Source organism: Poecilia reticulata, chromosome 8, assembly GCF_904066995.2.
Source record: "Poecilia reticulata chromosome 8, P_reticulata-male-v2, whole genome shotgun sequence".
In the NCBI taxonomy this organism is placed as follows: Eukaryota; Metazoa; Chordata; class Actinopteri; order Cyprinodontiformes; family Poeciliidae; genus Poecilia; species Poecilia reticulata.
This window is the reverse complement of record NC_088837.1, coordinates 22215956-22231371: the sequence shown is the minus strand read 5'-3', so window position 1 is coordinate 22231371 and position 15416 is coordinate 22215956. Positions and strand designations below refer to the sequence as shown.

General features: G+C 38.3%; 2 protein-coding genes across 5 annotated transcripts in view; one reads left to right on the top strand and one right to left on the bottom strand.

Moving 5' to 3' along the window:
- LOC108166467 (uncharacterized) overlaps positions 1 to 9327 on the top strand; it is a 39015-nt gene extending 29688 nt beyond the window's left edge. For 3 of the 4 annotated variants that reach the window (XM_081610244.1, XM_081610240.1, XM_081610241.1), the window contains 4 exons: positions 2322 to 2399; positions 3666 to 3743; positions 5079 to 5153; positions 6132 to 9327. In XM_081610244.1, the coding sequence (XP_081466370.1) occupies positions 2322 to 2399; positions 3666 to 3743; positions 5079 to 5153; positions 6132 to 6147 (247 nt within the window). In that variant the 3' untranslated portion in view covers positions 6148 to 9327. Of the gene's footprint in view, positions 1 to 569; positions 648 to 2321; positions 2400 to 3665; positions 3744 to 5078; positions 5154 to 6131 lie in introns of all 4 variants that reach the window. The other variant, XM_081610242.1, reaches the window with a different exon arrangement.
- On the bottom strand, positions 8037 to 15407 carry LOC103468901 (GTPase IMAP family member 8). The gene is made up of 5 exons (XM_008416289.3): positions 15152 to 15407; positions 14390 to 15076; positions 10882 to 11595; positions 9546 to 10199; positions 8037 to 8822 (listed from the first exon to the last, which is right to left on the bottom strand). Exons 1-5 carry the CDS (start codon positions 15174 to 15176, stop codon positions 8197 to 8199), a joined length of 2706 nt encoding a protein of 901 aa, XP_008414511.2. The 5' UTR covers positions 15177 to 15407; the 3' UTR covers positions 8037 to 8196.
- Between the last annotated feature and the right edge of the window lie 9 nt (positions 15408 to 15416).

The window sequence follows — 15416 nt, the reverse complement described above, 5'->3', positions numbered from 1 at the left end:
TTAATGGTCCCTTTAAGACCGATTGACTGACTGTAACTAAACTAGTAACGTTTTACAACAAACTGCAACAAAAAACACAATAATTGTCAATGCAGTGATATTACAATGTAACAGGTGTGTGTGTGTGTGTGTGTGTGTGTGTGTGTGTGTGTGTGTGTGTGTGTGTGTGTGTGTGTGTGTGTGTGTGTGTGTGTGTGTGTGTGTGTGTGTGTGTGTTTGTGTTTGTGTTTGTGTGCGTGTGTGCGTGAGTGTGTGTGTCTGAAAAGGGGATTTTATTCCCAGATGATTCGAGCTAAAAGTTAAACAGGAAGTAGTTCTTTAAAAAGACATCAAAACTCAAACAGGAAGTTAATCACAGCTGACTGTAAATAAAAGCTTCAGGAGCCCAAATGACATATTTACTGTTTTATCACTGCTATGCTGTAGAATATTTAAAGGATTATTTACAGAGTGAATTCTGGGTAAATAAACTCATTTGCTTGATCACAGTTCAGTAATGCAGCATCACCACCAAGTAAACATGGAGGAAAAGAAAATGGCTGACAGTTATATGTTGTTTCTATGTTTAGGAAACCTCCAGGATCTTCTTGTTCATCATCTGGGGTCGAGTTGTCGGACCACAGCTTCTCACCATTCGAGGATGAACCGTAAGTTAATAACATTTTGAATCCTGCCCTCTGTTATGTATGGAGATATAAAACCTGAGCCAGTTTTACTTCTATTGTTTATTGAAAACCACGATTGCCTCAAAATTAGGCCTGTCACAATAAATAAATCAATTTATCGCATGATGAATGAAAAGAAACGGTCATTTTAATTTGCCTGATTTATCGTTTTTATCTTTTTTCTCTTTTTTACCAACAACTGAAAGATAAAAGTCTTCAACCTGGTGTTTGGTTAGCCTAGCTAACTATAATTTTAATTTTGTTTACAGAGACGTAATCATAATTCATTTTATTTGTTGTTCATCTGTTCCAGTGTTTAAATGTTCATAAGAATTTAAAGTTTATTGATCATTGAGAATGTGTTCTTGTATTTTTATGTCATTGGTTAAAGTTATATTACTTGAAAATTGTGTAAAAACAACATTTTTATTGTTTATCGCAATAAGTTCTGGGTCAGATTATCGTCTGACAAAATGTGAAACCATTTGACCACAATGAGCTAAATATTAAACCTTGATGTGTGAAATGTATAAATAAATTCAACTGTGGGACGTTTACACTCACTGAACAGGTTATGGACAGACACTAGAAATGAGCTATAAATGTTTATGGTATTTAGTAGTTAACACGTTACCATGGAAACAAATAATTTAAACTTAAAAAGTGGTTACAGAATTTTAGGATTATTACTTTCATTTTGTTAATGGTCCCTTTAAGACCGATTGCCTGACTGTAACTAAACTAGTAACGTTTTACAACAAACTGCAACAAGAAAGCACAATAATCAGGGGTCCCCAAACTTTTTCCTGTGAGGGCCACATAACTTTTCCCTTCTCTGGTGGGGGGCCGGAGTCAGTTTGTAACAGAAAAATTAGCAGCCGGTCGCCGCATGTTATGCAGAGCAGCTTGTAATGTGGGACTCACCTACCGGTCCGGGATAAATCCATTCTCCTGTCTCTTCTCTGGGCCTTTTCCCTTTGCAAAGAAACTTTCCAAAGACATCTGCTCTGTTTCTTACTCATTTTTCTGCTTGTGGCCTCATTGTTGGCGCGCAAGTAACCAGACTTCCAGTGATTCACTTCCTGCTAAAGAGCCGGAAATGCTCTTTAGCAGGAAGAGCACTTCCTGGTGGTTGAAGAAAAATCCACATCTAAACGGCTTATAGTCCAGAAAATACAGTAAATGAAAAAAAAAACTGGATGCTCTCTAGTATTGTTCAGTGGGCCGGACCAAATGTGGAGGCGGGCCAGATGTGGCCCGCAAGCCGTAGTTTGGGGAACCCTGACAATAATTCTCAATGCAGTGATATTACAATCTAACAGACGTGCGTGTGTGAGTGTGTGAGTCGACAAAGGGGATTTTATTATCAGATGATTCGAGCTAAAAGTTAAACAGGAAGTAGTTCTTCAAAAAGACATCAAAACATAAACAGGAAGTTAATCACAGCTGACTGTAAATAAAAGCTTCAGGAGCCCAAATGACATATTTACTGTTTTATCACTGCTATGCTGTAGAATATTTAAAAGATTATTTACAGAGTGAATTCTGTGTAAATAAACTCATTTGCTTGATCACAGTTCAGTAATGCAGCATCAGCACCAAGTAAACATGGAGGAAAGAAAATGGCTGACAGTTATATGTTGTTTCTATGTTTAGGAAACCTCCAGGATCGACTTATTCATATTCTGGTGTTAACATCTCGGACGGCTTCAGCACACTACCTGCGTGCCGACGGTAAGTTAACATTTTGAATCCTGCCCTCTGTTATGTAAGGAGATATAAAACCTGAGCCAGTTTTACTTCTATTGTTTATTGAAAACCACGATCGCCTCAAAATTAGGCCTGTCACAATAAACAATAAATCAATTTATCGTATGATGAATGAAAAGAAACACAATCATATTAATTTGCCTGATTTATTGTTTTTCTCTTTTTTCTCTTTTTTACCAACAACTGAAAGATAAAAGTCTTCAACCTTGTGTTTTGTTAGCTTACATATAATTTTAACTTTGTTTACAGAGACGTAATCATAATTCATTTTATTTGTTGTTCATCTGTTCCAGTGTTTAAATGTTCATAAGAATTTAAAGTTTATTCATCATTGAGAATGTGTTCTTGTATTTTTATGTCATTGTTTAAAGTTATATTACTTGAAAATTGTGTCAAAACAACAATATTATCATTTATCGCAATAAGTTCTGGGTCAGATTATCGTCTGACAAAATGTGAAACCATTTGACCACAATGAGCTAAATATTAAACCTTGATGTGTGAAATGTATAAATTAATTAAACTGTGGGACGTTTACACTCACTGAACAGGTTATGGACAGACACTAGAAATGAGCTATAAATGTTTATGGTGTTTTATAGTAATATGTTACCATGGAAACGAATAAATTCAACTTAAAGTGGTTACAGAATTTGGTTGATTATTACTTTATATTGTTAATGGTCCCTTTAAGACCGATTGACTGACTGTAACTAAACTAGTAACGTTTTACAACAAACTGCAACAAAAAACACAATAATTGTCAATGCAGTGATATTACAATGTAACAGGTGTGTGTGTGTGTGTGTGTGTGTGTGTGTGTGTGTGTGTGTGTGTGTGTGTGCGTGTGTGCGTGTGTGTGTGTGTGTGTGTGTGTGTGTGTGCGCGTGTGTGGGTATGACAGCTGATGGACAAAATGGCCGACAAAGGGGATTTTATTCCCAGATGATTCGAGCTAAAAGTTAAACAGGAAGTAGTTCTTTACAAAGACATCAAAACTCAAACAGGAAGTTAATCACAGCTGACTGTAAATAAAAGCTTCAGGAGCCCAAATGACATATTTACTGTTTTATCACTGCTATGCTGTAGAATAGTTAAAGGATTATTTACAGAGTGAATTCTGGGTAAAAAACTCATTTGCTTGATCACAGTTCAGTAATGCAGCATCAGCACCAAGTAAACATGGAGGAAAGAAAATGGCTGACAGTTATATGTTGTTTCTATGTTTAGGAAACCTCCAGGATCGACTCCTTCATCGCCTGCTGTTAACATCTCGGACGGCTTCAGCACACTACCTGCGTGCCGACGGTAAGTTAACATTTTGAATCCTGCCCTCTGTTATGTAAGGAGATATAAAACCTGAGCCAGTTTTACTTCTATTGTTTATTGAAAACCACGATCGCCTCAAAATTAGGCCTGTCACAATAAACAATAAATCAATTTATCAGATGATAAATGAAAAGAAACACAATCATTTTAATTTGCTTTATTGATCTTTTTTCTCTTTTTTTTTTTACCAACAACTGAAAGATAAAAGTCTTCAACCTGGTGTTTTGTTAGTCTAGCTAACTATAAATTTAATTTTGTTTACAGAGACGTAATCATAATTCATTTTATTTGTTGTTCATCTGTTCCAGTGTTTAAATGTTCATAAGGATTTAAAGTTTATTCATCATTGAGAATGTGTTCTTGCATTTTTATGTCATTTTTTAACATAAAATGACATAATTTTCATGTCATTTTATGTCATTTTTTATGTCATTTTTTAAAGTTATATTACTTGAAAATTGTGTCAAAACAACAATATTATTGTTTATCGCAATAAGTTCTGGGACAGTTTATTATCTGGCAAAATGTGTTTTTGAGACAGATCTATGAACCTGTTACTATAAATATGTGGAGAGAAATGAACACAACCGCTATTTGAAGTTTGCAGAGAAACTCAGAATATATTAAAATGTTATGCTTAAAATATCTTTTTTTTTTTTAGAATTCATTCATTTATTCCATCAGTGTTCACCAGAATCTCCTAAAACTGAGAATAATCCTGGTCTATTAAGGCCTTTTCTGACTTTCTGAATCCATTAGACCATAATGAGCTAAATATTAAACCTTGATGTGTGAAACATCACCCAGTTCTACTGTCCTTCAGTGAGACTTTAAAGTGACACTTTGCTGATGACATTTGATAAAATTAAACAGGCTGAGTGAGTTTGTGTTCATTAAAGCTTTAATGCTTTCATCTGGTCATGTTTACATCTTAAAATATCCTTAACCTCAACAAATGTATGACTGTAGTCACAGAATATTTAAAACTTTTACTTAAATAGTAAACACACCTTGCTCACTATTAAACAGGAAGTAGTCCCTTCAAAGTAAAAAGAAAAAACTGAAACAGGAAGTTAATCATAGCTGACAATTAATAAAGGCTTTAAATCCCAACATTATAGATCTACAGAGTAAAACAGTATTACCACTGCTATACTGTAGAACATTTAGTTTAGCTACAGAGTAAATTCTTGGTAAATAACACATTTGCTGACATTAGCAGTTTTTGATCACAGTTCAGTAAAACTGCGTTACCACCTAATTATGCATGTAAGAAAAGAAAATAGCTGTCTAATATTTTGTTTTCATGTTTAGGACCCTACCAGGATTGGCCTCTTCTTCGTCATCTGAGGTCGAGTCGTCGGATCCATCTGAGGACAAGGACAAACAGTAAGTTAACAACATTATGAATCCTGCCCTCTGTTATGTAAGGAGATATAAAAACCTGAGCCAGCTGTGATTTTAGGATTAATGTGGAATGACTTAAAAATGTGTTGATGTTTCAGTCCAGACTTGTTTTTCTTGAACTCATCTGAATTATATCTTTCATTGTTTATTAAAAACCACAATCTCCTCAAAATGAATGGAGAAAAATTAACAATAAAAACCCACTGATGTTTTATAGAAGTGTTTCTTCTGTAAAGAAAAGGAAGCATTCAACATCTTTAAAGAATCTCATGAAACCAAGAAACCGGATTAAACTGGGATTTTCTGGATATTCTGGCTGAATTTGATTCAGTTTCACCAAAAGGCAACACATTAGTTACCATGGCGAACAGGAAGCCAGGCTAACAGCTGGTTTTGATGCTATTCCCTCATTATGATTCTGAAAGGCAACATTAGTCTCAGATAATTTAACTTATGTTGCTGAGATTGTTCTGGTGTCTATTTACAATAATAAAGTTGGTTCTGTTTTTCATAATAAAGTTGGTTCTGTTTTTCATCTGCAGATCATTTCTCAACCCTGTTATTGTTTATTGTAATGCCTCCATGCTCAGCATTTAGTCTCTACAGGTTTGGTCTCCACCTCATGAATTCTTTGTTTCAAAGTTAAAGAAGTTCCTGATAAACTCTCCACAGATTCTACCAAACAGGCGGCGCCTTTATTTTGAAGAACCAAGTATCTCTGCTATTACCTGGTTAACGCTTGTTTACATGTAAACTCTCTGGGTTAATGAACTTTCTCTCCTGCAGAATGAAAATTGACCTTTGACCTGGATAATTTTAGCTAGAAACTGAAGCTGATCTTCATGAACCATCATGATAGCAGCCTTTGGATTTATTTGTTGTTTCTAATGAGTATTAAACTTTTACTCTTTGGATTTTATGTTTTATGTGTAACCTGTTAACTCTTGTCCTTCTCCATAGAAACGATCAGAAGTGAACAGAAGACCTTCACTCTGCAGCTGCAGCCAGCAGATCCAGGATCAGGCTAACGCTAATATGACGATAAATGCAACTTTTTATTACTCGCTATATTCATCATGGACTATAATCTGACATCAATTAAGGCTGAGGCAGCTGTTCAGTACAACTGTACTCAGTACTTTTAACCCAGAAAAGGAATTGGATCAGTCATTCTTTAGCTTATTTTATCAGAAACTGTAGAGTACTCACTGTTTAGAAATGGAATTAGATACTTAGCAACTCTGAACAGGAGCACTTAGTTTTCACTGCCTGTATATTTTAGGATTCATTCCTATGTTTGTTTTTAAATCACTGCATAATCTTGCTCCGTTTTACCTCTCTGAGCTTCTTCACCCCTACGTACCTTATCGGTCTCTCAGGTCAGCAGATCAGCTGCTCTTGGAGGTACCAAGATCCAGAAGGAAGCTCAGAGGGGACAGGGTTTTCTCTGTCATGGGTCCTAAGTTATGGAACGACTTGCCGTTGCAGGTCAGAGAGGCCCCTTCACTGTCCACTTTTAAAGCTCGTCTTAAAACTCATCTATTTTACTTGGCTTTCAACTCCAGTGGGATCTTGTTTTAAATTGTATGTCTTTTTTAAACTGTAAGAGTTTTTATTTGTTTTTATTGTTATGTTGTGTTTTGATGTACAGCACTTTGTATCAGCTGTGGTCGTTTTAAAGTGCTTTATAAATAAGTTGGTATGGTATGGTACACTTTAAACAACATTAGATTAGTTTTCTTTCCTGTTTTTCTTTCCTTTGGTTTATTTTTTGTGTTTCCTTTTAACTCATGTAAAGCACTTTGAATTGCCTTGTTACTGAAAATGTGCTCTATAAATAAAATTACCTTACAAGTATAAAATTTTTTGATAATTTTTGAGAAAAATCTGCAATAAACTCCCAATTATTTACTAGCACAAAAAAGTGCAGGGATTTGTTGACATTGTGTGAATTTCCACAATAATTCTCAAGAAACTGGAGGGACTGATATAATTTGGCAGTAAACAGATAAAAACTGCATTGATTGATAACATATTTCAGCACAGAATGAACCAAAATGCATTTACAATCTAGAGGGCCATATAAAAAGCTACAGCGGGCCGTATTTGGCCCCCCAGCCACGTGTTTGACACATGTACTCAACAAGCTTGTCTCTGCTAGAGAAAGAAAATATGAACTGCACTGTGCATTATTATCAGAATTACAGCTTCAAACAACACTTTTATATGCATAGTTTGTTTGTATATAATTATTTTATTAAGGGAATTTAACTCTTATGTGAACAAATTGCCACATTATGTGACACATTTCACCTCTTCTAAGATGTCTTAATATCACAAGCATAATTTTAATCAATTCAAATATGAACTGCATTGCATTTCCTGTAGAGCTTTCAGTCATTTAATCTGTTCAAAATATACAAACTGTAACTGACTCAAATGACTCAGATGAACTAATCTGCAGTATTTTTAAAAGAAAGTACCTTTGCTCAAGTAAAATGTTAATGTGTTTGTTTATTTGTACTTTTTCTGAAGCACAGAGTTTAATACTTTCTCCACTGCTGATTTTGCCCCCATTCTGTATAAAAAGTACTGCAGGACATCAGCGCCATCTTGTGGACAAACAACACATTTTAAAAGAAAGATTCGGTTCTGGAACAGCTGAAGATCCAACTGCACTGAAAAGCTCCTGGTTTTTCCACCAGATATTGATTCTGAACTCTTCCTGAGTTAAAATATTAGTTTTGTTGTTTCTAAATGAATATGAACTTTTTTATTTGCGTTATTTGAGGTCTGAAAGCATTTTTTAAAATTATTTTGATCATTTATCATCTTCTGCAAATAAATGCTTAATCTTTGCTTGAGTTCATAGAATAAAAGAACAAGTTCACTTTAATAAAACATACACATATAACGAGTAAAATCAGAGAAACTGGTCATTTTAAGGTCTCTTTTTTCCAGAGCTGTATATGGATGTGGTATATTTCTTATATATTAATTTTCCGTTGCACTCTGGTCTCTGAGCTCATGTGTTGCGCTCCAGGTTCCTCTTCACTTCTGCCAAATCCCTGCGGATCTCATCCAGCAGCTCCAGCCTCGTCAGCTTCCTGTCGATGGATAACAGCAGCTCCTCTCCTCCAGCATCCCTGCCGGCCGCGTCCTCCACGGCGTCCTCCGGAGGCTCGGACTCGGAGGCCTGAAACGAGCCCACGGTTCGCTCCCACACCATCTCAAAGTACGAGTCGATGAAGGACTCCAGCTCCTCCAGGCTGCTGTGGCCCCACTGGTCGATCAGAGCCTGCAGGCCGCCGGACTCGCACATCCTGCGGAGAGCGCGCTCTCTCAGCGCCGGGTGGCAGAGAGAACGGACGCTAACGAGGTTTTCCTCTGAGGAACAGCTGGACGGACTCTGGTATGAAACCAGAAGCATCGTCTGCTGCCGTGGTGAGAGCATGAGGCTGTGAGGGGAAGGGAACCTGAGCGGTAACTCTATCGTCGACCAGCTCCGCTTGAGCACAGACAGGAACACCAAGCTGCTGCGCTCCGGAAACACAAACCCAGACTGCCTTCTCGCTCTTCTGGCTGGGAAAGCCACAACCTGCGTTGGGTTTAACTCCTCTGGATGAGACGAGGAAGATCCAGATTCAGCCGCTGGAAATAAAAATCATGAAATGTGACGTGATTTCAGGAGAAATTAATCTGCTTAGGATCTGCTACATGTTGATTTGGTTTAAATTTACTGCATGTTTTCTTTCTATCATCAGCATAGATCAGTGTGTCACTTGATGGTTCAAGAAACATTACAGTAACATTTAATTTCCCTTTGGATCATTAAAGTATTTTTAAATTTGAACTAATAGAAAACTTTATCCTTTTTCCAGTTACTTCAAAATGTCTTTACTGGACCTGTTACATCAACAGCCTGTTATTATGCATAGTTTTTGTCCCTGAATCTCCAAAATGTGAATTCATTTTGTTTCCTCAAGGTAATATAAAAAGATTCTTCAGAAAGCATGCCAATAGTAATCATATTGTTTGGAAAATATTCAAAACCTGAAATCTGTAAAAGTTACTTTGTCCTAGTAGGAGAGGAGCAACAATGTTGTTCTATAGAAATCCTCAATACAGTTCAGATCAAGTAAAGTTTTATTTTCTACACGTCTCAGAGCTGATTGTACTTAGCTATCAGTAAACCATGTTTTAATTACCTCATATCTTTGATAGCTAAAATGTTCTTATTTTTAAAAATCAGAAGTCTATTCTAGACAAAATATCTAAAGCATCTTTACAGACAGTCATGCCTACATGATTTTGTCTCCCTGCTATTGAAGGATTTTGTTTTTCTGTGTGAAGAAAACCAAAAGTTTGACTCACAGTCTAGAGACAGTCGGTTTCTTCTGCTCATCTGTTTCCTTGGATTCCTCCTGCGCAGCATCGCGTTATTCTGCTGCTCCCCTGCAGAACCGACCCGCCTCCACAGCTGGCCGTCTTTACAAACCCGCCTCTCTGTGGCCAGCATCTCCTCCACCAGCTGGATGAGCTCCCGGACCTGCGCCGCGTCTCCCTGGTTCTTGTTGTCCAGGACGTGGTACCAGTTCCCGCAGCGCTCCACCAGCCTCCTCAGCGGCTCTCCTTCGCTCTCGATGCGTCGCTCCAGGCTCGTGTCTCCCAGCCAGTCGCCGTGGCTGAACAGCACCACGGTTCTGCTCCACAGCTGGTCTCCCCCGGCATCCAGCTGCTCCTCAATGGCTTCCCGGTGGAGAGCCGTGAACGAGGAGCTCACGTTGACGACTAACAGGAAGGCCGAAGGAGTCCTCAGGACGTCTGGGGCTACGGGGAAACAACCCGGAGTGTCCAGCACAGAGACGGTCTTTCCTTCGATTCTGCACTGGTTTTCACAGCAGGAGGCGGTTTGGCTGTTGGTGGGAAAGTCGTGTCTGTTGAGGATCGTGTTTCCACAGGAGCTCTTCCCTCCTTTCCTGCCACCAACTAGAATCAGCCTCAGCTCTCGCAGAGGAGCCAGATTCTCTGTCAGTGTAAAGTTTCGCATTAAATCAAAACATTTCAACAATGAAGCACTAAATATTTGCCAGATGTACCCAAAACTCTGATTTTAATTTTTCCTCATATTTCTGAATTTAATCTAAAAATTCTGACTGTTCTTCAGAACTTTGGCTTCAATGTCAAAAATTTGACGTTTTTTTTCTCACATTTCTGAATTTAATTTTTTAAAAATCAGCTTTTTTTCATAATTCTGACTTTAATATTAAAATTCTGACGTTTCTGTGAATTTTGACTTTTTTTCTCAAATTTCTGGATTTAATCTAAATTTAATCTACTTTTTTCCCAGAATTTTGACTTTATTATTAAAAATCCCATTTTAATCTTACAATTCTAACTTTTTTTTCCTCAGAATTCTAAGTTTTAATCTCTAAATTCTGCCTTTTTTACGTTTCTTTCAATCTTTAAATCAACACTGGTTATTATGTAAATGTTTTCTCAGATAAAACATTTACATAATAACCACATTTCTCTGTTTCGGCTGTTTTTCAGTTTTCCGGAAGTTTGTTCCAGTCAGAATTCTGGGACTTTTGTCAAAACTGTCAGGAAAAAAATCTGAAATCTGAAAATAATTGTGTGATTAAAGTCAAAATTTTGAGTTTACAGTAAAAAAGTCTGAATTATTTTAATCCTCTCTTCTCTAACTCACCCAGCTCAGACTTTGCCACCAGCCTCTGTTTCTCCTTCCTCCTCCGCCGGTCGTCGGCTCTCTCCGCCTCTTCCTTCATCCACCTCTTCATTTCTTCCAACTCTCTCCTCTCTATTTCGTAATGCCAGCTCCCGTCGCAGCCACACGTCATCGCCTCCTCAATCTTCCCGATCAGTTCTCTCACCTGAAACCCATCTCCTTTGGTTTTGTTGTTCAGAACGTGGTACCGGTTGGAGCATTTCTCCACGAGCCACCGCAGAGGCTCTCCCTCGCTCTCGATGAAGTTCTCGGTGGTGGTGTCGCCCAGCCAGTCCCCGAAGGTGAACAGCAGGATGGTGCGAGCCCAGACCCACTCGCTGATGAGCTCCAGGTGTTCTTGCGCCGCTCTCCTGTGGGTCTCCGTGAAAGCTCGGTCCACTCGGATCACCAGCAGGAAGAGGTGAGGCCCCGGAGGACACAGGGACAAGCTGAGCACCATCTCCCTCTGGTCGAAGAGGGGAGTCTCGTTGCAGAAGTAGTTCATCCACCAGCCCGGTGTGTCCACGGCGGTCACCTGTCTGCCAAACACCACGGCGTCTCCAACCCGACACTGAGCAGTTCTGCTGAGTCTTCTGCTGTTTCCTCTGCCCAGGATGGTGTTGAGAGCTGAAGTCTTTCCTGAACCCTTCGCCCCGAGCAGCACAAGGCGGATGGTGGTGACCGGCCTTAACTTCTCTACAAGCACAAAGAGAGCAGAGGGATGATTTTAGACTTGTTTGCCTTAAAGGTCGGTACAGGTCTATGCTAAACATTAGGTTCTGTCTGTTTTATGGCCTCTGTCACTTTAAATCCACATAAGCTGCTGGTGGTCACTCAAAGTTCACACTTGCATGTGAAAATGGCTGCAAATGTGTAATTAAAAACCATACATCTTTGAAAAGCAGAAGTAGAGCCTCCTGCACAACCAACAAGAATGCAACAAGTTGTTTCTGGATTGTATGTCAACAAAACGCTCGTCTTTTCCAGCAGCCATTATGCGGTGCGTACAGCGGTAACACCAGCTGAACAAACATGCTGGGTTGCTAGGTGACGGGTGGAGCTCAGCTGGCGTTGCTAGGTAACGGGACAGTGTCTGTGGATTGTGACTCAAAGGTTTGGAGGATTTTGAAACGGCTCTTTTTTCAGACACCAAAAAAAGTTTTACTTATTACCAAAAACTGGTGGGGTGTTTTATTTTTATAGGCAGTTGAGACACAGATGGAAATACAAAAACATAAACAAAATGTTTCCTTATAGGTCCCCTTTAAGTCAGGGTTACAGGAATAGTTAGTCATTTTAAAATATTAGCTTTTTTCAAAGCAACTTGACTATAAACGGCATTCTTACATTCTTAGAAATTCAAATTGACCAATACAAAAATCAAAATATAGAAGCTGATACATAAAAGCTGGACTGTTGAGTCTTAGGCTATAGCTTTAGATTGTTTATTTTGAATATTTGCTGAATGTGTCAGAGCAAAAACTTATATTATGCACTGCAAATAAAAACTATAGTTAATAAATGTTCAATAGAGGACATTTATGCTTCAATTTCAGTTGTGTAAACGTAGCAGTGTTTTTAATTAGATAAACCTATCATTTCATATGTATTTACAGCTTAAGGCTGTAAATAAACATCAGATAAAGAAATAAATTGTTGGTAATTAAAATCGGCCTCAGGTGTGTTACCACCAACAGCCACTAGGGGCTGAGTAAAACCTTTTCTGTTTGAAACTACATTAAAAAAAGATATTGTTCTGTTTTACAAAATGTTAATAAATATTTTCCCACACCTTGAATGATGTGGTTCACTGTTCTGGGTGTAGCTTTGTGTCCATTAGGTTTTCAAACATAAACTTTAACCTTTAAACTTCCTGATGACACCAGTAAAGCTCTTTCCACCGTCACAGTGTAACATTAAGACACTGTGACATTAACCACGTCCTCCTCCTCTCAGTGTTTTCTTAAAGATTGCACAGTGATAAAGCGTACAGAATAAACACTGTTAGAGTATAAAGATCTTCACCATATAAATGTCATGTAAAAAAGATAAGAGAGCACTCAGGGTTTTGTCTCTAAAAGTCATTTATCAGGGAAATGTAACCAATCTTGGCTCCTATCGACTTTCTGATCTTGTGTCTTAAGCTGCAAGCTTATATATTCTTCTGAGCCTATAAAAAGAAAGTATTTCTGAAGAACTTGGGGGTTTGCAGTAATAGAGTTGTGTTATTGGGTTTTGTTCAGCATATTTACAACATGTCCTCTTCTGCACTCCCAGATTTCTCAGATAAAACATTTACATAATGACCACATTTCTCTGTTTCCCACAGGTTTGAGGCTAAAAGCTGCTTTTTCTCTGTTCATGCATGAGGAAGTTTTGTTTTCCATCTTTAAATGGGTTTCATGTGCTGCTGCAGTGAAGATAAGCTGAGGAAACGTCTGAATGCAAAACAGGAAGGAAAGCAGCAGATTCATATCCAGCAGAGAAGCAGTAAAAAAATTCTGCTGTTTATTTTAGAGCTGCAGAGGATGAACTGGGACAAAACAAGATTTAGTCACATATAAGGCAGGAAATGCACACTGTAAAACATTTCAAATTGGTTTAACTTGAAAATAAAAGTCCAGATGCTGCCTTGAAAATTAAGTTAAAGTCGACAGGAAAACTGTTTTGGTTTTAAGTCAGGAATTAAAGTTCATGAAGTTGATTTAACAGCAAGAGAAAAGTTGTCTAAACATTGTTTTTCAAGTTCATTAATTTGGAATTCTGAGTTTTAACTTAAAGCTGCAATTTAAACCAAATAATTATTTCACCATACGTTCCTTCACCCAGTTAAAGAGCAACATTTCTGTTATTTTTACTCACAATAATAGAGTAAAAATACTCTATTAATATTGATATAATATTAATAATTTAATACATTTATTAAATATATTTATTATTAAATAAATGGTTAATTTATTTAATAATAAACAAATGTATTATCAAATCTAATAAATGTATTATTTAATATTATTTAATACAATATATGATTTGATATTAATATAATATTAGTAGAATAAATGTATCAAATAAATGTGTTATTTAATAAACTTTAAATTTAATCAGAATTATTGTAATTCTTGTTTAAATATCTGATCTGTTAATGAATTTTTATTAAACATCACAATAAATTCAGCTCTAAAACATTTATTGTGAACGGAACATAAAAATAAACGTTTCAGATCAATGTAACTCCACCTCAGGAAACAAAAACATGCCGCTAAGCATTCTGGGAAATAGTTCCCACTCTTTTTCTTCTTTCATTTTTTTTAAAGTGCTAACCTAAGAACTTATCTTTCACTAAATCTAAAACTCTAAATTTATTTGTCTCAAAGAGTAGAAGATGGTAAACACAACTAAATGTGGCTCTAATGTTTTACAGTGAGCTGCTTGACATTATTTGAAATGTGGATCTGAATTTCAACGTTTCTAAAGCTTTTGTGGGACTCACCCCTCAGGAGGGATCTTTGCCGTTTCATTCTCAGAAACCTCAGCTGGGCCTTCTCGGCTGCTCCTCTCTTCTCCTCCGCTGTTTTCTGCAAAACCTTTTCCTGCACCTCGAACACTCGGCCTCCGTTTTCTGCAGCCAGTTTCTGCACCGTCACCAGCAGCTCCGCTACGTCGCCGTCATCGTTCAGGACGACGCTGTGACACCTCCGGCCGCACTTCTCAGCCAGCCAGCGCAGGGCCTCCCCGCCTCTTTCCACACACTCCTCTGGGTGTGTGTGCTGGAACCTGTAAGCGAAGGTGAAGATGACGATGCAGTGACCCCACGCCCCCTCGCCCAGCAGGGTCACGTGCTCCTCCACGGCCCTCCGGCGCCTCTCCGAGAAGACTGAGCTCGCCTTCACCGTGATCAGAAAGGCGTGAGGGCCCGGAGAGCACAAGGAGACGCTGGTTATGATCTCCCTCTTCACCAGGCTGGAGGTGTCCTGAGCGCTGGAGTCGCACCACCAGCCGGGGGTGTCCACCACCGTGAGCCAGAGCCCGGCCACCGCTCCCAGCCTCCGAGAGGAAGAAGTCCTCTCCTTGGTTACAAACTCCTCTTTCCCAAGGATCAGGTTCCCCAGGAAGTTCTTCCCACAGTTCCTTCCTCCAAGAAGGACAATCTGTAGCTGTGACGCTCCCAGCGAATCCCCTGGCAAAGCAAAACAGCAAAACCAATCACCGGAACGTTCTCAAAAAACAACAAATAGAAAGTACATACACTTACATATTGAAAGCTTGCTTTTTGCCATCTCAGACTTGTTACATTTAAAAACAGTCGGACATTTTTAGGTTTCGTTTGTTTGTCCAGGTTCGTCATCTGGAAAGCAAAGTCTGCTACTGAAGGAGTGACAACAAAAGGCTGGGTTTTTTGTAGATTTTATGAGTCCGAAGGTCGTCTGTAATGAGTAATCAGTCACACCTCCCAGCTGGTAGACAGAGAAATACGTACCTTAAAGAGGCAGAGAAGAGAGAAATGTGTTTTAATTAAA

Coding starts and splice junctions, on each gene's coding strand:
- LOC103468901 (XM_008416289.3), bottom strand. CDS start 15,176: ATGGCAAAAAGCAAGCTTTCAATAT. Junction 11,596..14,389: donor GCAAAGATCCCTCCTGAGGG/GTGAGTCCCACA, acceptor TTGTGCTTGTAG/AGAAGTTAAGGCCGGTCACC. Junction 8,823..9,545: donor AAACCGACTGTCTCTAGACT/GTGAGTCAAACT, acceptor TTTTATTTCCAG/CGGCTGAATCTGGATCTTCC.